The following is a 21,934-nucleotide window of genomic DNA, read 5'->3' on the forward strand; positions in this document are numbered from 1 at the left end:
AACTCTGTTCTTCGAAGCCAAAGAAGCGTGCAAATCACAAGCATTTGCCCCTTTCACCAAGGAAGCAGATTTCCCATTTGAGCAGGCGCTGTAGGACCCATGCACAGGCTCTGACAGCTAAGGGAGAAAACAACACAGCGGAGGAGGTGGTGCTGCTGAAGCAGGCTGCAGGCAGGCATTTTCACCAATGGATAACACTAGCTAGGGCAGAGGGACCTGCACGAACTCCTAAGTGTGGTCGAAAGCGTGCTTAACTCACAACGGCCAGGGCAAGGGAAGACACGGGTATGGAGGTGGAAAAGGCTCCAGATGCTCCACTGCCGCCTAATGGCAATTACACTCAACCAATGAAAACACCACTATGGCAGTCGCACTGTCAGGGAGCCTCTGAACCCTGGCGTTGGTGGCTGTAATTAGCGTGCACAGCACAACTAGAACATGAGCTGATGTATGAGCACAGAAGAATGGAGGCAACCTCATCACAGCAAGTGGGGATTCAGCCCAGGTGCACAGGGCCAGGGACATGAAGAACCACCTGCTTTCCCAGTCATGCTATGCCTGGCAAGGTGGTGCTTACCTCTAAATGGGGTGGTCAGAGACTCCCATGCCAGGCTCCTCAGTACAATAGGGCGTTCACCAATTTAAAATGATTACCATCGAAGAGCTAATGGATGCTTCTTCCAGCAGAAGATTTATTCAGAGCAAAAGGCCACAAGAAAGGGAGATAGAGAAACTGGTCCTACCTTGCACATCCATTCATATACCTCCCGAGTGACACTCTGCAGGGGAGGCTGCATGTGCTCCCCGGTGCCAGCTCTTAGTCACTAGACACAAATGTGTTCTCGGCTCTTCCAAGCAACCTGGACAAGTGGAGGAGGGTTTGACGGAAGAGTGCTGAGGCAGGGTTGAGTGATCGTTCCCTCGCCTGCTGCTTAGCCCACCAGGCACTCCACACCCTGAAACAACAGCTTCAACCAACACCGCTCGCAAGAACCAACCCCAGTTAAGTGAAGCACAGGAATGTGTGGTTTGCATACTGTGCTCAGCTGGGCAGGACACAGCTCACCCCGCCCCCGGCCCACCAAACTCTCTCCATCAGTCTCACCACCCTATTTCATGGGAAGTCAGACACCAGCAACAGTGGGAACCAGAGCATGGGGCTGGGCTGACCCAAGAACACCTTCCATACCCAATGTCATACCCTTGGCGAGCACATAACAAGGACCATCGAAATTTCTTCCGCCTTCACAGGACCCTGTTTCTACCACTCTCAAATGAAGTCCCAACCTATTCTGATCAGGCCTCAGCAGCACATGGTTTCAGACACTTGACCCTGTGCCAAGGACTCCAGTGCTGTGCTCCCTCCAGCAAAGAAGACACACAAATGCTATAGTGGATTACTAGTGACCCGTGTAGCCCAGGAGGACAGAGGGACACCCTCTCCCCACAATCGAGCACTCCTAAGTGCTGACAATCTCTGGACCAGCTGGAGTGGCCGCCCAGGAGGAACCTGGCCTGGGCCTGTCTGGAGTACTCTCCTTGGTGTTGGGTCCCTTTCTTCCCACTCCACTCCCCAGCATCTCCCATGCTGTCCCATAGCCACCAGCAGCTGTAGCCTCTGTCAGCCTGAGAACTGCTTCTTGCACAGAGTGCTGTGAGCAGCCTACCCACGCTGACCGCGACCTAAATGCGGGATCTTCTGACTTCAACCTGGACAGTGGAAGTGGCTGAAAGCCGGTGAGGTGCAGCACCCACATACACACAGAGGCTCTGAGAACTCTTCACTTGCTCTGTGCCTTCTGTAGTGATCAATAAAATCCAGAGTATTTACTGTTTTCCACAGAACATGACTGCTGTGCTGCACAATTAACAAAATGAACTCGGCCCACAGTGCAGCCACTCTGTGGAAATGCACTACAGCAAACATCGAGGGGGGCGTAAGACGTAGCAATTGAAAACTAATGAACATCTTAATGGCCCTTGTGTGGTCCACACACTGCACACTTAGAACTGCTTTCCATACATCTTGGTTAATGACAATCAATAGAGTCAGAGTCGATGATGATTATGCAGAGTTATTGGAGCTGTGGCCCTTCCCATAATTCCCTGGAGAAGCAGAGATGGATAAATGCAGCCATGAGTTCATCAGTATTTATTAAGGACGTTCTGGAGCGCCTTCATTAAAGATGTAATGAATGCAAAGCTCCCCCCGGTCGGGTATCAGCAGCTTACCTCAGACTTATTTACTAGAAGAGCACACAGGCCTCACAGCAGAAAATAAATAAATTTCAAAGTATTTTAAAAAAGCGGTCCCTGGTGGGTCATGACGGAGCCCCTTATGGGAAGCGGCCCAGAGCCATAAGCAGCCGCACAAAATCCATACGAGGCGAGGCTGAAAGGAAAACTGGCAGGAAAAGGAGGCTGAAAAGGAGAAAGCTGGAAAGCACGTCCTGGTTAACTGTGAGGACAGTGACAGGACGCAAGAGAACGTCATCCCAGGTCTGCTGTCCCAGGCAGCCCCTGAGGAGCACGCAGGGCTATCTGCTCTTTCTACCTTCTCAGCAGCAGAGCTGGCACACATGGGAACTACAGAGCGCAGCCTCTCAGTGCTGTCCCACATTCAGTGCGGAGGAAGATTTGGCTGAGAAAGGGGAGGAAAGACGCTGGTCAGTCCTGGACAATTGTGTTTAAACAGCATTCCTACGTGACTCTCACTGTGAATGACCAAGGCCTGAGGCAGATGACACCAAGTGGTGATTCAAACCTTATGAGCTTATGAGCCTAAAGAAGCTCCAAGTCCAAAGAACAAACACTGAGATCCCAGAGCCTGTGGACAGATGACAAGATAAACTGGCACCAGGCCTGCAGTGGAGACACAGCCAGGGCTCACCTGGCTGCGAGACAGCAGCAGTGTTTCTCAGCATCTGCTCCAGTGCGCTCACCTCTGAGGATGGAGAGAGAACAGGCCAGCCAAGCACTTTCAGGTAAAGGAAGAGTTAACTTGTGCAGCACTAACTGAAACAGTTTTCCCTCCAACCCCATCTACAGAGGGGAAGCAGGGATGCACAGCTGTGGCTTTCCCCAGGAAAGGCAGGAACCATGCATGGTGACCATGGAAACCAGGGGAAACACCTGGGTAGACTGAAACATCCCTTAGCATGTAAAGGGGTGAATACCTTAAACATCTGGGAGATGCAGTCTTCTAGTCTGAGTAGAAAGTGAGCTAATTAATGGAAACGGAACGCCACAGACATGTGATCCCAAGCGAGTGGGAGGTACTACACACCGCCATACACTCCTGGGCATGGATAAAAGCTTTTGGTGAGCTAATAGCTTAATGACGGCAGAGCTGGCATGGGACCTCAAAGGAGCCCAGGCTTAGCTCCCCGGACCCCCAGGCTCTGCCGGGGCTGCTCTTCTCTAGGTGGCTCTCCGGCAATACTCACAGCAAACGCAACTTGGCCCCATACCTTGGGCTGGTGCTGTGAGCTTTCTAAGTCCATGATGCCATCTGTTTGCAAGTCGTAACTTCCACAGGACCACTGGGGAGAAGAGTAGCCAAGCCCCAGAGAAGAGGGAGGCTATCGCAGCTCTCTGCCCCTATGAACTCTCCTCCATGAGTCCATGCAGCATTATTGATGCTCTTTTCCTTTGTGCTGGGAACTGAACCTAACACCTCATGTTTTCCAGACAAACACACTTCTCCTGAGCTACACGTTCAATTCCAGCATACAACTTAAAGAACACCCCAAAATTTTAACAGTAGTCACCTACAAAATCAAAAGTTAAAAAACAGGCCACCCAGACATTCCCTGATGCACTGCCAAACAGCTCTGCAGATGAAATGTCCAGCACAGCAAGGACCAGAGCACAGATATACAGGTGGACACTGAGTCTGGCAGGACAGGAAGGGACTGTACTTAGAGTGAACATGATTTCTTCCTAAGAAGTGGGAAATTTTAGCTGGAACAGGGATGTCTGAAGTGCTAGATCTAGCAGAAGCAGCCTCAGCTAGCCCTCACATGTTCTGGGATGCTGGTCTCCCGGCTGAGTAACCTATGGAGACTCAGTAAGACAAGAGGAAAGGCCCGAGGGAGACTTCATTTGGGACTCCAGAACTTGCTCTCCATGTCACCTGGGTGGTGCTGCGGTGCCAAAGATGTTTACCACACGACCCTGCCTTCTCAAGAAGGGTGCAGTCAATAGCATCAAACCGCAAGACGCTCAAGAGCAAACGGCTGGAGATTCTGAGCCAGAAAGCCACCAGAGGCCTGAGGGCAGAGGTATTTCTGCAACATCCAGAAGTAAGGACATGTGCTCAGGAGCAAGAGTGAGGTGTGGTTTGTGAACTTCAAATCACAAAGTCACAATGGGAAAACTGAGGGCTGTGGAAGAGCTTTCAAAGTCTCTGAGTCTGGAAGATAGAAAATTCCTTTCAGTCCACAGACTCACAGAAGGGATTCCAACTAGAAAACTATCAACACAGCGATAGCACAGAACCTGAACTGGACACCAAGCTTCTGCAGCAGCCTCTGCTTTATAATCTTAAAGACAATCTGCGGCACCAAGACAGAAACAAAACCACCTGCAGATAATCCACATGAAATGCTCTTAACGCTACCACATCGTGTGCCACACAACAGCCCATTCAGCAGAAGGCCACACACAACTGTATCCCTCAGAGAGTATGTAGCCTAGTGATATCACAGCCTTCTAATTTGTGTCTATGTGTCCTATGTCATCCTCCAACACACTTCTCAGAACAATTAGGAAACAGAAAGCGACTTAATTTACTGTCTGCCATTGGGTGAATAAAGGGGAAAACTAGGAACTAGCTGGGGAAATTTGCATTAAGTCTAAGAAAGTAATGAAAAGTAACAGAAAAACTCAGAAAGAAAAAAGTAATAATATGAAGTATAAGCTTTGACTATATTATGTGAAAATAAGTGAAAACCAGCCTGGAAACCAACACACGCGGTGCAGCAAGTTACAGGTGCAGACTGTGGGGTCAGGAGACTCCAGCCATTCTCTAACACTTCTGCAAAAGTAACATGACTGCGTTAGCATCTTAAAAGAATAAAACTGGGGGCTGGAGAGATGGCTCAGAGGTTAAGAGCATTGCCTGCTCTTCCAAAGGTTCAATTCCCAGCAACATGGTGGCTCACAACCATCCATAATGGGGTCTGGTGCCCTCTTCTGGCCTGCAGGTATACACACAGACAGAATATTATATACATTATAAATATAAATATAAAGCGTGAGGTGTGGTTTGTGAACTTCAAATCACAAAGTCACACTGGCAAAAATAAATAAATATTTTTTAAAAATTTAAAAAAAGATTAAATCTGATGCTGTGCCAGGCTTCAGAGAGGGAGGGTGGCTGTGCACAGTGCATGTGTCCATCTAGCCTCTGCGTCTCCGCCACTTACACCCTAGAGTTCTGGAACAAGGTCAGCGCTGAAGTTGCTTCCAAGCTTAAAACTCCATGGTTTTAAGTTGTGACAACTAAAAATCAAACAAACAAACAAACAAAAATCCCAAACATTTCTCTGCCTTCCCAGGGAAAATGGAGTATAATGGGAGGGGAGAGAGGCTATGTATGAAATGTTGGTGCTTATTCCATACAAAATTATATACAGCACTACACACCACCTCAGGGTAACAGAACTACACACCACCCCAGGGTAACAGAGGACCACACACCATCCCAGGGTAACAGAACCACACACCACCCCAGGGTAACAGAGGACCACACACCACCCCAGGGTAACAGAGGACCACACACCACCTCAGGGTAACAGAGGACCACACACAACCCCAGGGTAACAGAGTACCACACACCACCCCAGGGTAACAGTCTTAATCAAGAGTACTCAGGAACTCCTGGAATTCCTGAAAGGAGGCAGGGCTCAAATGGCCCATCAAAAATGGGGACTGGAGTTCTTGAGTGTGGTAGCACACACCTTTAGTCCCAGCACTCAGGAGGCAGAGGCAGGTGCATCTCTGAGTTCAAGGCCAGCTTGGTCTACCAAAAGAGTTCCAGGACAGCCAGGGCTACACAGAAAAACCCTCTTTTGAAAAACAAAATAAAGCACAGCTCTAAAGCTACAGAGAAACCCTACCTCGAAAAAACAAAAATAAATAAATAAATAAACAAATAAACAAATAAAGCAAGCACGGGAAATGGTTTTTTTGCAGGGTGTCAAGAAGGCTCTGGAATTAGCAGCAACAGCTATAGAATCTTGAAATGACTGAAGTTCACTGAGAGTGAAAGTGTGAACGCCATGGTATATTCACAATAGCTCACTTTTCACACAGGTGTGGCAGGTGACTCAACAGACAGTGTGGCAAACACACAGTGCACTTGAGTTAGGAATCACCACAGACCACACGGGAGTCTGAATATCAGGAAGGGATGACCAAGAACGTCTAAGACAGGAAAGGAGCAAGGGCAGTGGACAGAGAATGCCAAGGTGGGGAGGAGCAAGCCTGCATTTCAGCCGCAGGAGTAGATCTCTGGGGCTAAAACACGGAGCACAGCTTTGGTCAGGTTCTACTTCTGCCAAACAAAGAGAAACAAGAAGAGTATGGAAATCAGCATGAGCAAAAGCAGGAGAGGCAGTGCTGTCTCTTTAAGAGGCTCCTTGGAGATGCTTAACTGCAGAAAGCCTAGAGAATACAACATTGATTGGGAATGAGGTAACCACAAACACCACTGTCTCAAATGAAAAGGATTCAGGAGCTGACCCAGAAAACAAGCATCGTAACCGCCAGATAAAATTTTAATGATAAACACAAGATGCTCCGCACACAGTAAGACGCAGGGTCTAGGACGGAGCCATCAACTGGAGCTTCTCTCAGAGAGGAGCCGAGGCGGCTCTGGGACCCGCAGATCAAGTTTCACGCAATCGATCCCCAGAACACTGGTATGGCTGGGCCTTTGGTGGCCTATCTAGTGCTTAGCAGATCCCCAGGGAGAGGAAGGCGGGGGAGGGGGCGGCAGCTGCCTTCAGAGACTCTGTCTTTTTGGGGGGCTATACATTCAGAGAAGCTCCTAAAGGGCCTCGGGGAAGGAGAGTCACCTACATCTCCAGTCTGCCAGGACTCTTAGTCCAGCTTCTTATGTGTTTAGGCAGAACCCAGAGCAATGTAACCCTGGCTGGTTACCACTGGTCCTCAGGCATGGGGCAAAGCTCTCTGCTGTCAGGAGCTCAGAGAACCACACCTCACAATGAAGCTATAGGTCTGACCGCTCCTGACAGACAGACAGACAGGCAGACAGACAGGCAGGCAGGAAGCAGATTACCCACTCAGTGAATAGAAGCTAAGGAGGGTTGGCCTTCCTGGCCAGACCATCTTTAAACAGAAGAGCCAGTGAGATGGCTCAGTGGGAAAGGGTGTCTGCCACCAAACCTGACAACCTGAGCTCGACCCCTGGGACCCACACAGTAGCAGGAGAAGCCAATCCTGTAAGTTGTCCTCTGACCTACACACAAGTACTGTGTGCACTCCCCAACAACATACAACACAAATAAGTAAATGAATAAAGCGTAATGAAAGAGAAACAATTTTTAATGTCAGGGCCTGCCATAAAGTATTTCAATAATCTATTTGGAATTTCAATTCAGATGGTGCTTTAATTTTTTTTAAAATTTTATTTATTTGGGTGTCATGGCACGTACTGAGGTCAGAGAACATCCTGCAGAAACTGGTTCTCTCCTTCCACCAACATAAACGAGGTGTGGGTTTCAGGGTCAGACTCGGGTATTGTCAGGTTTAGTGGCAGCACTTTGACCGCCTGAGCCATTTGCTGGCCTTCACACGGTGCTCACTGAGGATGCTACTTAAGGAGAGAAAACGATGAAGGAAGAGCTGAGTGACTGTTGGCTGCAGTAGTCCAAGGCTGGCTCTTAGTTCTGGTTTCCTCTAGGCAGGAGTCCTGCAGCAGTTCCCAAAGCCAACTGACTTAGAAGCTTATGGGCTGCATTCTTGCTTTCTGGCACACAGCCTGAGATGGCAAAAGTATATATAGTTTACATTTTAAGACACTAGCTCAAGAGACATTGTAACCCTACAATACAGTTGATCTGATTGTACAATAAAGAAATGCATGTCCAGATCTCTGTGGTAACAGACATGAAGAACTCCTCACAGTGGGTTCTGGAACAGCAGCCAAAGAAACTCACAGAAGCTGATGTTAAATGTCTCAGCCAGGAGACAATAAGGCCTGCAGAAGCTGCACTGATGGGAAGGAGGAGCAGTGGCCACAGTACCCAAGTGGGGTACTTGGGCAGAGGGTACAAAGTGAAGACACAGACTGAGCTGACGCGAAGGAACATGGCTTTGCTTACCCTGCAATGACGACACCATCATGAGAGCGGACATCACACAAAACGGCATCAGGAACGTGCTCCAGCTCACTCACGGCGCCTTTGCGATTCTGTGAGGAAAGGGGGGTGTGGTTTATACCAGTCTTGGGGTAGCCTTTGCGATTCTGTGAGGAAAAGGGGGTGTGGCTTATACCAGTCTTGGGGTGGCCCCTTGAAAATGTGCTCTGCTCTCACTTACACGTCACAGCCGTCTTCAGTGGCACTGACCTCACACACGACACTGGGCATTCAGGAGGATAAAATGGCAACATGGTGAGCTATACCAGAGGCACTGCACGGAGCAGTGAATGAGGTGCTGGACTGTCCCCAGAATGTTACCAGTAGGAAGAAGTATGTGCACACAGCTAAGAGTCCCTGCACAGGGCAGGGCCTAAAGCAGTGCATCAAGTGCATGAAGCAGTTCAGCTTGCAGGAGAAAGCATTTAGTGGACATGTAAAAGAACTTCAGAATAAATGAAACGCTCACAGGGGACACAGACCAGAGAGGGCAGAAAAGATGCCATTCTGACTAAGAGTCTGACTTCTCTGGGAAATGGTCTTTGAAGAAAGGCCTAAGCCTGAACTTGGGGTGCTCCCTATGTTCAAGGGAACATGGGTGGGGAGTGAGAGGGATGGAAGGAGGCAGGTCCCGGCTCTGTGCCCTCGTGTGACTTTTGGGTTATTTCCCATGATCGTTGAAACTATCTTTACATTGGTATACTGGCAGGTGCTGTTTGAGCTCAAAAATGGAGAAGCTGCCTCCCATTCTAGATTCAAGCATGGTCCTGGCTCTCCTATTGGGGAGAGGGGAAAACAGCAAGCAGCTAGGACATTAAAAATCTCATCCTTCCTGGCATTTGTGAGGCAAAGGCCAGAAGGAAAGCTTTATGGAAACCCATTTCCAGCCAGCTCTGAGCTGCAGGCCCAGGTAGACATGCGTTCATGGCTCATGCCTTAGGAGGAACTCTAGGGTCCTTCCTAGGGTTTTCAGACACTAACTTAGGAGTTACCATGCCAACTGGAATGGATCTCAGTTAGGTCAGAATCACTGTACCTGTGACTTGGCCAGAGCCCTGAACACAGGCAGGCTCCATGTCAGACCATCCCTAGGGTCACAGGCCTGGGAGCAGTGTTTACTCTGAGCCACCCAGATGAGAATGGCGGCATGCAGAGGTTACACACTTGCACGATGCCCTTTGCATGTGTCAATGAAGGGTTCTTCCTAAAACCGCACTAAGATTTCCACCTCACCATTTAGTGAACGATCCATCACTTAAATTTCACCCAAGAGGTCCTCACCGCTCAGAGTTCTGGGAGGTGACCTAGGACGCCAGGAGCCCTTCACATGCTGCTGCCCATCTAACCAGATCACTTGATAGACAGCTCCATACTAAGCACACATGATGGTTTTACACTTGCTGGAGAAAAACAGGGAACAGACATTGGGTAGCATCACATCTTCCTTGTGAACTGTTACCAATGTCAAAAGCTCCTTACTTCTACCACCTCCAGCCCAAATGAGGACACCCTGCCCTCCTCCCCTTGCCCCCACCCCACACCCCACCCCAAAGCAGCCGCATAAGCAGAGCTGTTATCTTCCCTTGGCTCTGAAATCTCTGAATTCAATGCTTACTCTCCTGGTTCCTGCCTCTCTGGACAGAAAGGTAGGAAAGCCCAGCTCCAAGCCTTCCTTCCTCTGCTGTCAGGTGAACTGCGGCCTCTGTGTCCAGGCCCTGCTTCATCTGAGCAGCTTTCCTACACAGATCAGTCTGCCCATCCATCAGAAGACCTAATTAGGAACCAACTTTCTGCTACCTTCTGTGGATGCAGGTACCATGGGGCCAGTGAGCTCTGACTGGCAGTGTCTTCATGCGCTAAGAAGACTGGCCTGACCAACTCTCCAGCAATGACTAGTTCTTAACTAGGAGCAATTAGCCACCCAGGGGATACCTGGTAACACATGGAGAGGAGACATCTTGTGTGCCACAAGGGCAGAGTGCTATTGGCATCTAGAGGGGACCCTGGTGTATTGCTTGGCATCCTGAAAAGAGCTGGCCCAACATCACCAGTGCTGAAGCTAGCCATCTCAGAGGGGTAAGCACTGCTCACTGATGTCATGCAACCAGTGCATTGGTTATTAATCTGGTTACAAGGTGACTACAGACAGACCAGACATGCACATAGGCAATATATCATCACCGGTCATGACAAGGCTTTCTTGCCTCAAAGTCTATCTGGATTAACCTTTAAGTGAGAGAAGGGCCCAAGTTCTACCCCATCTCCAATGGGTGAATTCCCAGCTGCCTAGGTGGGAAGCAGCTTGGCCATGCACCACCTTGCTGTGCTTCACTAAGCCCTGGAACATGCTTCCTGACAGCTTGCTCTCCCAGAAATGCTTCTCTGCAAATGCTTAGCTTGATCTAATATTTCTGTAGAGCCTTGAAGTGATAAATGTCAGGGCAGCAAGCCAAGGGTTACGTGAGGCAAGAGCAGACAGCACTCAGCACCACACCACCTCTCCAGCAGCAGCTCCACAGGGGCCTCCAAGGGCCTCTTGCTTGTGCATGGTGCTGCTGCCTTTTCAGCCCTCTGGGAGGCAAGGAAAGAGAAAGGAGGAGGGGCTTGACAGAGTAAGACTTCAGTGACCCTAACCAGCCAGGAAAGGCGGTGTCAGACAGTCCACTTCAGCCCCCTTCCTGCACAGCAGGAAGAAGCTCTAGACCCAAGGCTAAGAGACGGGCAACTGTAAGGAAGATGCTGAAATCAACGATGGGAGGAGCTTGGGGCTGCTCAGCACATCCTGCTCCCTCCACTCTGGGAATGAGCCTAAGGCAGCAACTGCAGACCTGCTGTCCACTGTCCCTGCCTCAGGGGATGCCACTGGCCACTGCCTACCTTCCAGTTGGTTCTTAACATATGCTCCTTGGCAAGGCACTCTTGCAAGATGAGCTTCCAGCAGGAATAGTCAGAGATGCTGCTCCGGGGAAGATGCCCCTCTTGTTGGCACAGCCGGTACCACAGCACCTCGTCTTCAGAAATCACCTTCCATGTCCTGCTCACCTAGAACAGCACAAGTGACGCAAATGTCAAGATCTGCAATTAGAGAGGCCTTGCCATCCAAAATCAATCAACACCTATCTTACAGCTCCGGGCTTATGGCAGCATAGAACGTCTCATTAACAAAACACACTGAGGTGGAAAAAATACAAGCAAATGTTTCCAGTTATATCTTTCAAGATTTCAAAACTGTTATGCCACCATGTAACGTCACATTTTAAATGGTGTGATAAATTATCATCTAACAAATGAAAGAGACAAACAATGCACCAATACACAAAATGCTAAAAGAACAAACTGAACACGGTAAAGACCATACAAGCACAGGGAGCTTCTCAGGGGAGTGTGTGGACAGATCTGCACGACCATCTTACAAAGTGGAGTCTGATGGCCTGTGATGTGGAAGGTTTTAATCTAACAAAATTTCTGAGGTATAAAATTCAAATTTATGCTGCATGGAGAACTCTTATACGTACAGATTAAAACACAGTAATAGAATTAATACAGCCCTCAAGCTGTTGAGCAGGACCCACAATATATGGTGGAGAAATGACTTACTTCTGGCACAAATCCTCCAATCCCCACAGTACCAGGAGGAACCAACTGTTTAACTCTCAGATGTTTGTTCTTTTCCAGCCCTCAGTAGGGGTGCACCAGGCTTAGCTCATCACCGGACAATGCACCAAGAATGGACTCTTGTGGGCAAATGAGAAACTGACCCCACAGAGCAACATCATTCGTCTACAGCATGCACTGGAGATGGAGGATGGAGGCCATGTTTGCCATCACCCTGCGACTGAAGTTCACTCCTGGTAAACAGAGAGGACCAGCAGCTTACAAGAACCTACTCTTGCTACCACTCCTTGGGACTACCAGACCTTGGAGGATGAGGGAAAAGAACACGGCTGAGGGGACCAGCTGGGATGGGGTGGGAAGATGTCTCAAAGTCTAATTGTCCCTCCGTGGTGGCGATTAGAGCACTACCAAAGAGGAGGCCGCCTTTAATCCCAACACTCGGGAGGCAGAGGCAGGCAGATCTCTGTGAGTTCGAGACCAGCCTGGTCTACAAGAGCTAGTTCCAGGACAGGCTCCAAAGCCACAGAGAAACCCTGTCTCGAAAAACCAAAAAAAAAAAAAAAAAAAGAGGAGGCCGGCTGGGGCCATCGCTCAGAGGCCGAGTGCTTACCTAGCACTGAGGCTCTTGGTCTGGCTAGCACTGTGAGCAGGGAAGGAAGAGGAGCTGGAGACGGGTGGAGGGCCTGGGTGGTGGGCCTGGTGTCTGCTGCAGCGTAAGGACCTGAGTGTGGAACCTCAGGGCCAGGTAAAGCTGGAGGCAGAGACAGACAGGAGGACGCCTGGAATCCAAGAGCCAGCATGTACACATACGCAGTGGTGAGTGAGAAACCCAGGGAGATGGCTCAGTAGTCACAGTGCTTGCTGTACAAGCCTGACAACTTGAGTTCGATTCCCCAGAACCCACATAAAGGTGAGCGAGAACTGGCTCTGAACTCCATACGCACGGGCTGAGATATGAACATACCATATACACATGCACGCCATACACGCATCCTTATATACATGAGCGCACCATGCCATACACACAAGCGCACCACACCATACACACATGCATCATACACACGTGTACCATACAAACACAAGCACCATACAAACATGCGCACCATAAAAACATGTGCACCACACACACACACACACACATACAAATACATCATATACACAATAATTAAGTTTAATAAAAAGAGAACAACTCTTATATCAAGGTGGAAGATGAGGACCTCCACGTGTAAACTGTGGTTTACATGTATCCATACTTAAGCATGTGTCAACAGAGATTTTATTTTATTGACTGTTTCAGGACCATGGGAAGTGATGAAAAGCTTGAACCTTCTAAGGACCAATACTCAATAAACAAACAAACAAGTAAATAAATATTTAAAAGGATAATGGCAGGGTGTGATGGTGCATGCCTTTAATTCCAGCACTCAGGAGAGGTAGGCAATTATACGTGAGTTCAAAGTCAGCCTGGTCTACAAAGTGAGTTCCAGGCCAGCCAGAAATACATAGTGAGACTCTATCTTTAAAAACAAACAAGGAAAAACAGAAAGGTTGGACTCGGTAAAGACTGTGAGGCACTAGCCATGAGGCACTAGCCCATCAACTTGTGTTACCTCTTCTTCCTTCAGCTCCTTGAAAACCACCAGTCTCAGATTTATAACTACACAGCCAGCAGTAGTGGGGGTGGAGGCACAGGATGGGACAGGCAGGCTTTGAACTTACTGAACTTAATTCCTAAAGAGCTGGCAGCACTGACCTGCCTGGTGGATTGCTGGAAAGCACTCCAGATGATTTACTGATCTGTTTTACCTGCAGGGCAGCTATTCCAAACAGTGAGAGTTAAATGAGCTTACCACTGCTGGCCCAGCATGGTGGCTCACACCTGTACTCCTAGCACTCAGGAAGCTAAGGCAGCAGAGGGGCTGGTGAGATCAAGGCTAGCCTGGGCTACAGTGAGTTGTGGTCCTGCCAGAAGAACATTACAAGCCACTATCTTGAGGAAAGAGCAGTTGTTTTAACACTGCGGTACTGGAGAGGGCTCTGATAGTGGGACTGACAAGATGCCGATCAAACAGCTCAAGAGGAAAAATAGGAATGAGTGCCCCCAAGATCTTTGAAAACCCCGGCATTTCTGGGAGTCTAGCATGCCGCAAACAGGGGTTTTGCTGGGCACTTGAGGCAGGGGCAGTAAGAAAGCCCTGACTTCTAGATTCCAGCTGGCTGTGAACCTCTGCACAAGCATGGAGCTACCAGGGTTAAGGCAGAGCTGTAACCAACGTACAATAGGCCCTCAGCAGAGGCTGGAAGGCCACTGCTGCTATTCAATCACTAGCTAAGGAGACTTCAGAGGCCACAGTAACACCTAAACTATAGTTAGCTCACCCCTTCCACAGAGGCAGGAGGGGCTAGTTCAAATGTAGGCATTTAGGCAGAAGTTCAGCCACAGAGCCACAGCAGTCACCCGAAATGCCCACCGTAAACAAAACAGAATCAAGCAAGACACATATAAGCAAATATGAAAGGAGACCCTAGCACAGGGCAAAACCGCAGCTGTGAGACTCGATGAGGGCCGGGCTCAGGAAGAAGATTCCTAGTCAGGGTGCACAGGATCCTTGACACAAAGCAACTGAAGAGGAGCTGCGAGGGAGAGCTAACTGCAGCAAGCATGCACTAGAGGGCTCACTGGCCAATCTGAGCCAGCAGAAAAATCAGTCCGTCAGGTGAGATCATCCACTCTACAGAACAAAGCCTCTGAAATCTGTCTGTGCCAAAAACCAAGTGCACAAAGTGCAGAGGCTGGAGGAGATCTGAGGAGCTGTGAGGTGAAGGGGCTGAATTTCAATTCCCTGTAACCTGGGCAACTGCTGAGAGAAGAACTAAAGCCAGACCTGGTGGAGCCTCTGTGCCCAGCACTGGGGCAGAGCCGTGGGTCTCTGTGAGTTCCAGGCAGCCCGGTCTACAGTGAGACCCCGCTCAAACCACCAAAAATAGCAATAGTGATGATAATAACAGCAAAGAAAATAACTCAAAACCGTTAGTAAAAATGGCACATTAGAGAATGTTTTTAACCCAAGGCATCACTAAAGGAATAGGTGAACAAAAGTTAAGAGGGCTGGAGAGATGACTCAGCCAAATAAGGGCACTCACCGGCTGCTCTTGCAGAGAACCTGGGTTCAATTCCCAGTACCCACTGGTGGCTCACAGCCATCTCTAACTCTAGCTCAGAGAGATCTGACGCTGTCTCCTGACCTCCATGGGCACCAGGCACACAGGTGGTACACACATACATGTGGGCAAAACTCATACATAAAATAAAAATAAATCTAAAAAAGACTCCAGCCAGATATAATGCCCCAGGCCTTTAATCCCCACACTTAGATGGCAGAGGCAGAACTCTGTGAGTTCCAGGACAGCCAGGGCTACATAGAAACCCTGTCTCAAAAAAAAAAAAAAAAAAAAAGGACAGACTCAAGAAGAGATGAAACTTCATAAAGTCAAAGGTGGCTGGACTCCATCAGCTTGGCCTCTAGGCAGCCCCAGAACAGCCCAATAGTCTGGGCTGCCACAAGGGGGCCTGCTACAGTGTGCTTTCTTCCACCCTGCTAACCCACCTTGGCTGTCCCTTTCGAGGACAGCAGCTTCCACTGTGTACCCAACAGAGCCCTTGCCGTGCCCTTGTCAGTCTCTCTCTGGGCTAAGCACTGTCCTTTCTCTTCCCCTCAATCGGCCACGGGCACATGACTGGTTTCCGCAGCCACTTTTCAGAATGCTAACCAATATCTGTGAATGTAAATGCTCCCATTTGACTGAGGTACTCAAAGTGGAACAGTCCCCCAACCATGGGCTATCGGGTGCCGTGACCAGGACCATTTGAGATGGGGCTCTGCTTTTGTTCACAGGACGGGTAACTGGTGTGCAACAGGCTAGTGCCCACCCCAGCCCTTACGCATCACTCCGTTCATTCGTTTACAGACAGGTCACCATGGCTTCCAGGGATGGTGTGCTTAAGCCTCCGAGTGGCTCAGCTTACTAGACGCTAAAGGCACATCAAATCTGTTGCTATGGACAGCCTCATACTGATGCCACCTACTCAGAATATTGTAAGACGCGTCCTGCCAAGTGGTAATGGTGCAGCCTTTAATCCCAACACTTGGGAGACAGAGGCAGGCGGATCTCTGAGTTCAAGAACAGCCTGGTCTAAGAGTGAATTCCAGGACAGTCATGGCTACACAGAGAAACCCTGTCTTGAAGGGGAAAAAAATGAAGTTTCCAATGACTACAAACCTCTCACTGTTCTTTCTTGTTTTACCATCAGGGACTTCAAGTTGTATATATTCTTTCAGGGCTTTCAAAACTGTGAACTAGAGTTCAATTTTTTTTTTAAAGTTCCAAAGGGGAGGGCTAAAGAGATGGCTCAGCTGTTAAGACCACTGGCTATCCTTCCAGAGGACCCAAGTTCAGTTACCAGCACCCACAAGGTGGCTCACAACTGCCTCTAATTCCAATCCAGGGGAAATGACTGACACCATCTTCTGATCTCCACAGGCACTGCACAAACATGGTGCACATACATACAGGCAGCAAATACACATAAGCATAATATATATATATATTTTATGTATATATATATATATATATATAAAAATTTCCATTTCCAAATGGGGCTGGGGAGATAGCTCTATCAGCAGAGTAGTTGCCACACAAGCACTTAAGCTTACCCCCAGAACCCACATCAATACTGGCTATGGTGGCATGCATTTGCAAACCCTCCCACACTGGGTTTGAGAGGGGCAGAGGCAGGGGAATCCCTGGTAGTTGCTGAACAGCAAGTCCAGCCAGACCAACGTGAGCTCTTGACCAGTCAAGGGGAAAAGGATAAATAAAGTAGACAGGATCTGAGGAATGAAGCCAAGGTTGGCCTCTGGTCTTCACATGTATGCATATACATATGTGTACCTCATGCCTCATGAACACAAAGTTCAATCTCACTTTCACAATACTGTCTTTCCATATGTAAATCCTTAAGTTTCTAACCACACTGCCCACATTAAATGCCACCCCACTGCCTACCGATCCACACTCCTCAGATAACATGAACTCCAGCTCTGTCCTCCACTGCAATAGCTATTTTTCACACCCATTGGTCATTGAGAAAATGTGATCTGTGGGTCTTTGTGTCTTATTTCTGAGAGAGAAGAATGAAAGGGAGGGGAGCTAACCAAGACAGGCTGAAGACAAGCCACGGAAGCTAGCCCACAGCTGACATAGATCCCTTATGCAGCCCACGCTGGCACGGCCACACCTTCAGTCACAGAGACCCACTTACCACACTGTCATCTGCCTCAGCCACGGGTTGTCGAGCACACGTGGTCAGGCCGTAAAAACCAGGAAACGACTCAGTCAAGTGGAGGCCCCAGTTTTTACTAGACAGAACACTGTGGTTTTATTTTTGGCTAGTTTGGTCCACAGCTGAGCCTACCCATGACACCCAGTAGTGTCTGTTCATCTGTCTATGCCAGGATGGAGCTGAGCATAAAGCACGAGGGAGAGAGGGAAGCAGAGTGAGCCATAGCAGGGCAGCCACACTCAACTCCAGAGGGGAAGGTGCTTTTCTTCTAGGCCACGAGAACTTGGACCTAATGTGGTTACAACAAGGAGTGACAAACACTTGGGCTCTCCAAGGATACAGTGTTCGCTTGACATAGGATATAAACTTTGACCCTTAGAATTTATAATTAAGACAAACTTTTATAAAATTCCTGAGCTGCAACTACCGAACAAGACTTAGGATGGCTGCAGACCCTATAGACACAGGCGGTAGTGTGAAGCATATCTAATGGACTCTGGCTTCTTGCAGGGCTGGCAGGTTTCTGAAGAGGGATCCCAAAGTGAAATGAGTTCTTAATTCTGAACTCTGGTTGGAGCAACAGAATCCTTTGCTGGGACTCCTCGGAGCCTCTTGTCTGGCACTGTTCATCTCTAAGAGGAAGGGCATCCGAGGCTCTGTTTCCCACACCCATCTGCTTCTAGTCTTCATGGCAGGCACGGTTCAGTTCCAGCTCTGCAGGTCAACCTGAGACAACAATCGTCCCCACCTCCCACCTCCAGCTGCCCAAACTGGGTCTTGGGCAAGTATGTGCTGGCTGCTTCTGGCTGCCTGGGAAGAGGAGCCTTTGAGAATCAGCAGGGCACACGGAGCACATCTTTAGAGAATTTGTAAGAGGTATGCTGAGAATGATTTCCATGGGGTCCCAATCACCAACAGAGTCACCAGCAAACTGCACAAAGGGGCTGCTGCTTCCTTTCAAAGGAGAAAATGACAGACAGCTGAACTTTCACAAGCAAATCTGAAAGGGTCCCACTCAAGGAAAGCCTTTCTAACAGTTTTGCTTTCTTAATTTATATTGTAATCCAGCAAGTTTACAAGCCTTACTTTTCCAAAGGTCTAATGGTCTTTAACAACCCAAAACTGGAATGGCCCAGCTCAGAACCCCACTGAGTGAGCCTCAGCTGCAAGAACTTTCGCTAATAAAAGTAGCTCCAGCATTCTGCTTTATAGCTCCACTGTGAATTGCCACATTGAGAAAAAAAAAAAAAAAATCCTGGCTTTATTAGGTCTGCCTGGACTAGGCTTACCAGTAGACTGGGAGCATGGCTCTCCACAGGTCCAGACTCCAGGTCAGCCTGAGAAAAGCACTCCACGGAGCAGGACAGCATTCTATGCGCGCCTTACCTCAGCTGTCCTCTTCCTGTGCTCTTGAGCCCAGGAGCTTCCCCCATACCAGCACACCAAGTCACTCTGCAAGGAGACCAACACCTGTGGTCATTTTTGAGTCCTGTCTCCATGACAAACAGCAGCACTTACGTCTTCAGTCTCTCCTGCTGCCCTGAAAGCTTTCATGTTTCGGTGCCAGGCTTACGTGTTAGGGCGTGCAGTCCCAGCTGGCCAGCAGCAGCTGTTGGGGAACAACCTTAGGAGATGGGATATAGCTAAACATGGAAGGGGACTTGGGGTTACAGCCCAGACCTCTTCCTGCCCTCTCTGCTCCTGCTGCCATGGGGCTACCTCGTGTCAGAGTCAAAGTCAGCTCTATCTCCTGAAGCTGCCTGTCAGGTGACAGTGACAAGGAGAGCACTGTCTCCTCCCCGCCTGACCTCATGCCCCATCCCAAGCACTCTTAGGACACTCGCTTCCATGTGTCCCTTCTCTTTCAGTTTCCTGGCTTAACTACCACTGATGTGCCAGCAGCACCCCAGGCTCAGCTGGGGACTCAACCCCAGCCTCACACCCTGCACTAGCTCTCTCTCACTCCTGGCCACCCTAACTGGCCATTCCTTCTCCCCCTCATCCAGCCCTCAGGCAATCGTGACTCCAGCCATCTGTACTATATAACCCTCATTAAGTCCCCATGTTCTCTCCTCTAGATGACTTCACAGCCTTAGCTGGTCTCCCTAGAGCAGGCAAAGCGATGCGTTCAGCACATGGAGACAGCCTTGGTGATCGCTGCTGGCAACACTGCAAGACCTTCCTACCTCACCAGAATGCCCTAGTTTCTGTCTCTCCTGTGCTCACTCCTGCTCAATGTCCTGCACCGGTTTCCGAGGCTGTTCTGAGGACCACGGGTGCAGGGCTCCACACAAACTCTCCCTCACAGACCCTGCAGTGAGTGTGGAAGCCAGTGCTTGTCAAGACAGCATCCTTTCAGGTTTTAGTCACATTCCCAGTTTCTGGAAGTCATCCTTGGCATGTGGTCCCTTCCTCCGCCCTCAAAGCCAGAATGTCAACAGTATCTGTCTGCATCTGAGCTCTGGCCCTTTACCTGCATTAGCCTGTCTGGTTACTCCACAGCCACTTTCTCTCACCAGGACTCTAGTTGAGCCACATCTGCAAATGTCTCTTACCATGAACACAGGGACAGGGGCCCAGTGGTACATCTGGAGGAGGAACACATTAGGTTGGCCACTGTGTATACCACAGTTCTTGCCAGTCATCATCCACAGGACAGCCTCAGCTCTGCGCCTCCCCCCCGCCCCTGTCTTCACTGCACAGGACCCACACCCTCTATAAAGGGTCCTCACTAGTGCTGCTCACTGTAGCACTTGCTGTCAGGAACAGCACCTGGCCCTCAGCAAACCCTTGGAAGTGAGGAATGGGTAAATTCAATGTCTTAAAAACTCTAAAGAAAAGAGCTCTTTTGGTTTTTATGAACCCTGCAACCCTTACATGTACTGGGCCCCAAAGGCTCTAACTCTCTTATTCTCGCACCTTCTATGTTCTCTTTGTACTTTTTCAGTCATGAAAGATGTCCTAGCAGGCCAACAGAATCCTTCCGGTACCCACCACTCAGTCCATTGTTTCCTGCATCCCGTCCCTCCTAGTGGCTCTGCCTTTCTCTAAACCCATGTGAAGTAGACAGCCACTTAAGTGGCTCCTGACGGTGCGTTTGCTTTGTGCTTGTGTACAAAGACCCTCTGACATGACTCTGACAGCCACCAGAATAGTCAAACTGAAGAGCTGCTGGGAACTAAAATCTGTGGAGTCGTGGCATGAGGGTCTGCTCACACCTACTTGGTGACAGACCCATGACTTACAGAGACTTCGGGATGCAAATGTTAGCGTCCCAAGGTGAACACGTGGTCAGCTCATGGCATTACCACTCCCTTGAAAGCTGTCAGCCTGACTCTGGCACACTGGGGTTCTGCCCCAAAATTCTAGCTTGTTTTGGTCCTGCCTGCTTTTTGCTCACTGGCTGTACCACACCTTCAGTGGCTCACCTCTGCCTCTTCCTTTTCTTTATTGGCTTTAAGACTGAGTCTTACTATGTGGCCCAGGCTGGTCTTGAGTCTACACAGTCTTCCTGCCTCGGTCTCCCAAGTGCTGGGATTACAGACATGCCCCACTATGCCTTGGACCTCTATGTGCAACTTCCTGACCTTTACCTGAAAATTCTGACATTGCTGCCTCCTATGCATCTCAACTACTAAAACTAGACATTAAGAAATAGTCACAAGGGTGCTGGGGAGATGGCATAGTGGTTAAGAGCATTGTTGCTCTTCCAGAGGACCTGGGTTTGATTCCTATCACCCATATGACAGCTTACAACTGTCTGTAACTCCTGTTCCAGAGGATCAAACAAACTCATACAGACATACCTGCAGGCAAAACACCAATGTACATAAAATAAAAATAATTTTTTTTGAAAAGGAAGTACCCAGACTATAACACACACACACACACACACACACACACATCTTTGACCAAAGGCTGCCAGAGGCTGCTGGGGCTAGGGGTGGAGAGGAGGCATGGGTAAGACAGGTGTGGCCATGAAGGGAACAAGAGATCCCTGTGGTGAGCATTCTGTACACTGACAGTAGCAGAGAACACACAGATGTACACCTACAATAAGACAGAACAGAATTAAAAATACAGATGGGAGCATGGAAAACCAGTGAAACCCAAGCAGGCATCATGGAGTGGACTGACATCAATGTGCTTGATGCTGTTCCCACTGAGTACAAGCGGTACCATCGCAGGAAGAAACAGGCAGAAAGACATACAGCACCTGCCCGCATGCATGTCTGCAGCTTCCTGTGGATTCATAGTTACCTTCAAATGTTTAAAAAGAATGTTGGAGGGGCTGGAAAGGTGGCTCAGCAGTTGGGAGCACTTGTGGCTCTTGCAGAGGACCTGGTCTCAGTTCCCAGTGCCCACAGGATGGCTCACAGCCATCTGTAGCTCCAGTTCCCAGGGACCAGATGCCTTCTGATTTCTGCAAGCGCCCGGTCCAAGCAGTGCATGTGAGAGCACACAGCCAGTATACTCATACAAACAATACGTCAGTCTAAGAACTAAAAAGAATGCTGGAATTGGACATGGTGGCCCACGCCTGTAATCCCAGAACCAAGGAGGCTAAAACAGGCCTGGAGGCCTGAGA

The 21,934-nt window shown here is 49.2% G+C and overlaps 1 protein-coding gene across 1 annotated transcript in view; it reads right to left on the reverse strand.

Moving 5' to 3' along the window:
* Fbxw8 (F-box and WD repeat domain containing 8) overlaps positions 1 to 21,934 on the reverse strand; it is a 98,004-nt gene that overhangs the window by 59,394 nt on the left and 16,676 nt on the right. The window contains exons 3-4 of the mRNA XM_038346305.2: positions 11,265 to 11,429; positions 8,352 to 8,440 (exon numbers count right to left, since the gene is read on the reverse strand). Coding sequence (XP_038202233.1) covers positions 8,352 to 8,440; positions 11,265 to 11,429 — 254 coding nt within the window. The remainder of the gene's footprint in view (positions 1 to 8,351; positions 8,441 to 11,264; positions 11,430 to 21,934) is intronic.

The sequence above is a fragment of the Arvicola amphibius genome, chromosome 10 (assembly GCF_903992535.2).
Source record: "Arvicola amphibius chromosome 10, mArvAmp1.2, whole genome shotgun sequence".
In the NCBI taxonomy this organism is placed as follows: domain Eukaryota; kingdom Metazoa; phylum Chordata; class Mammalia; order Rodentia; family Cricetidae; genus Arvicola; species Arvicola amphibius.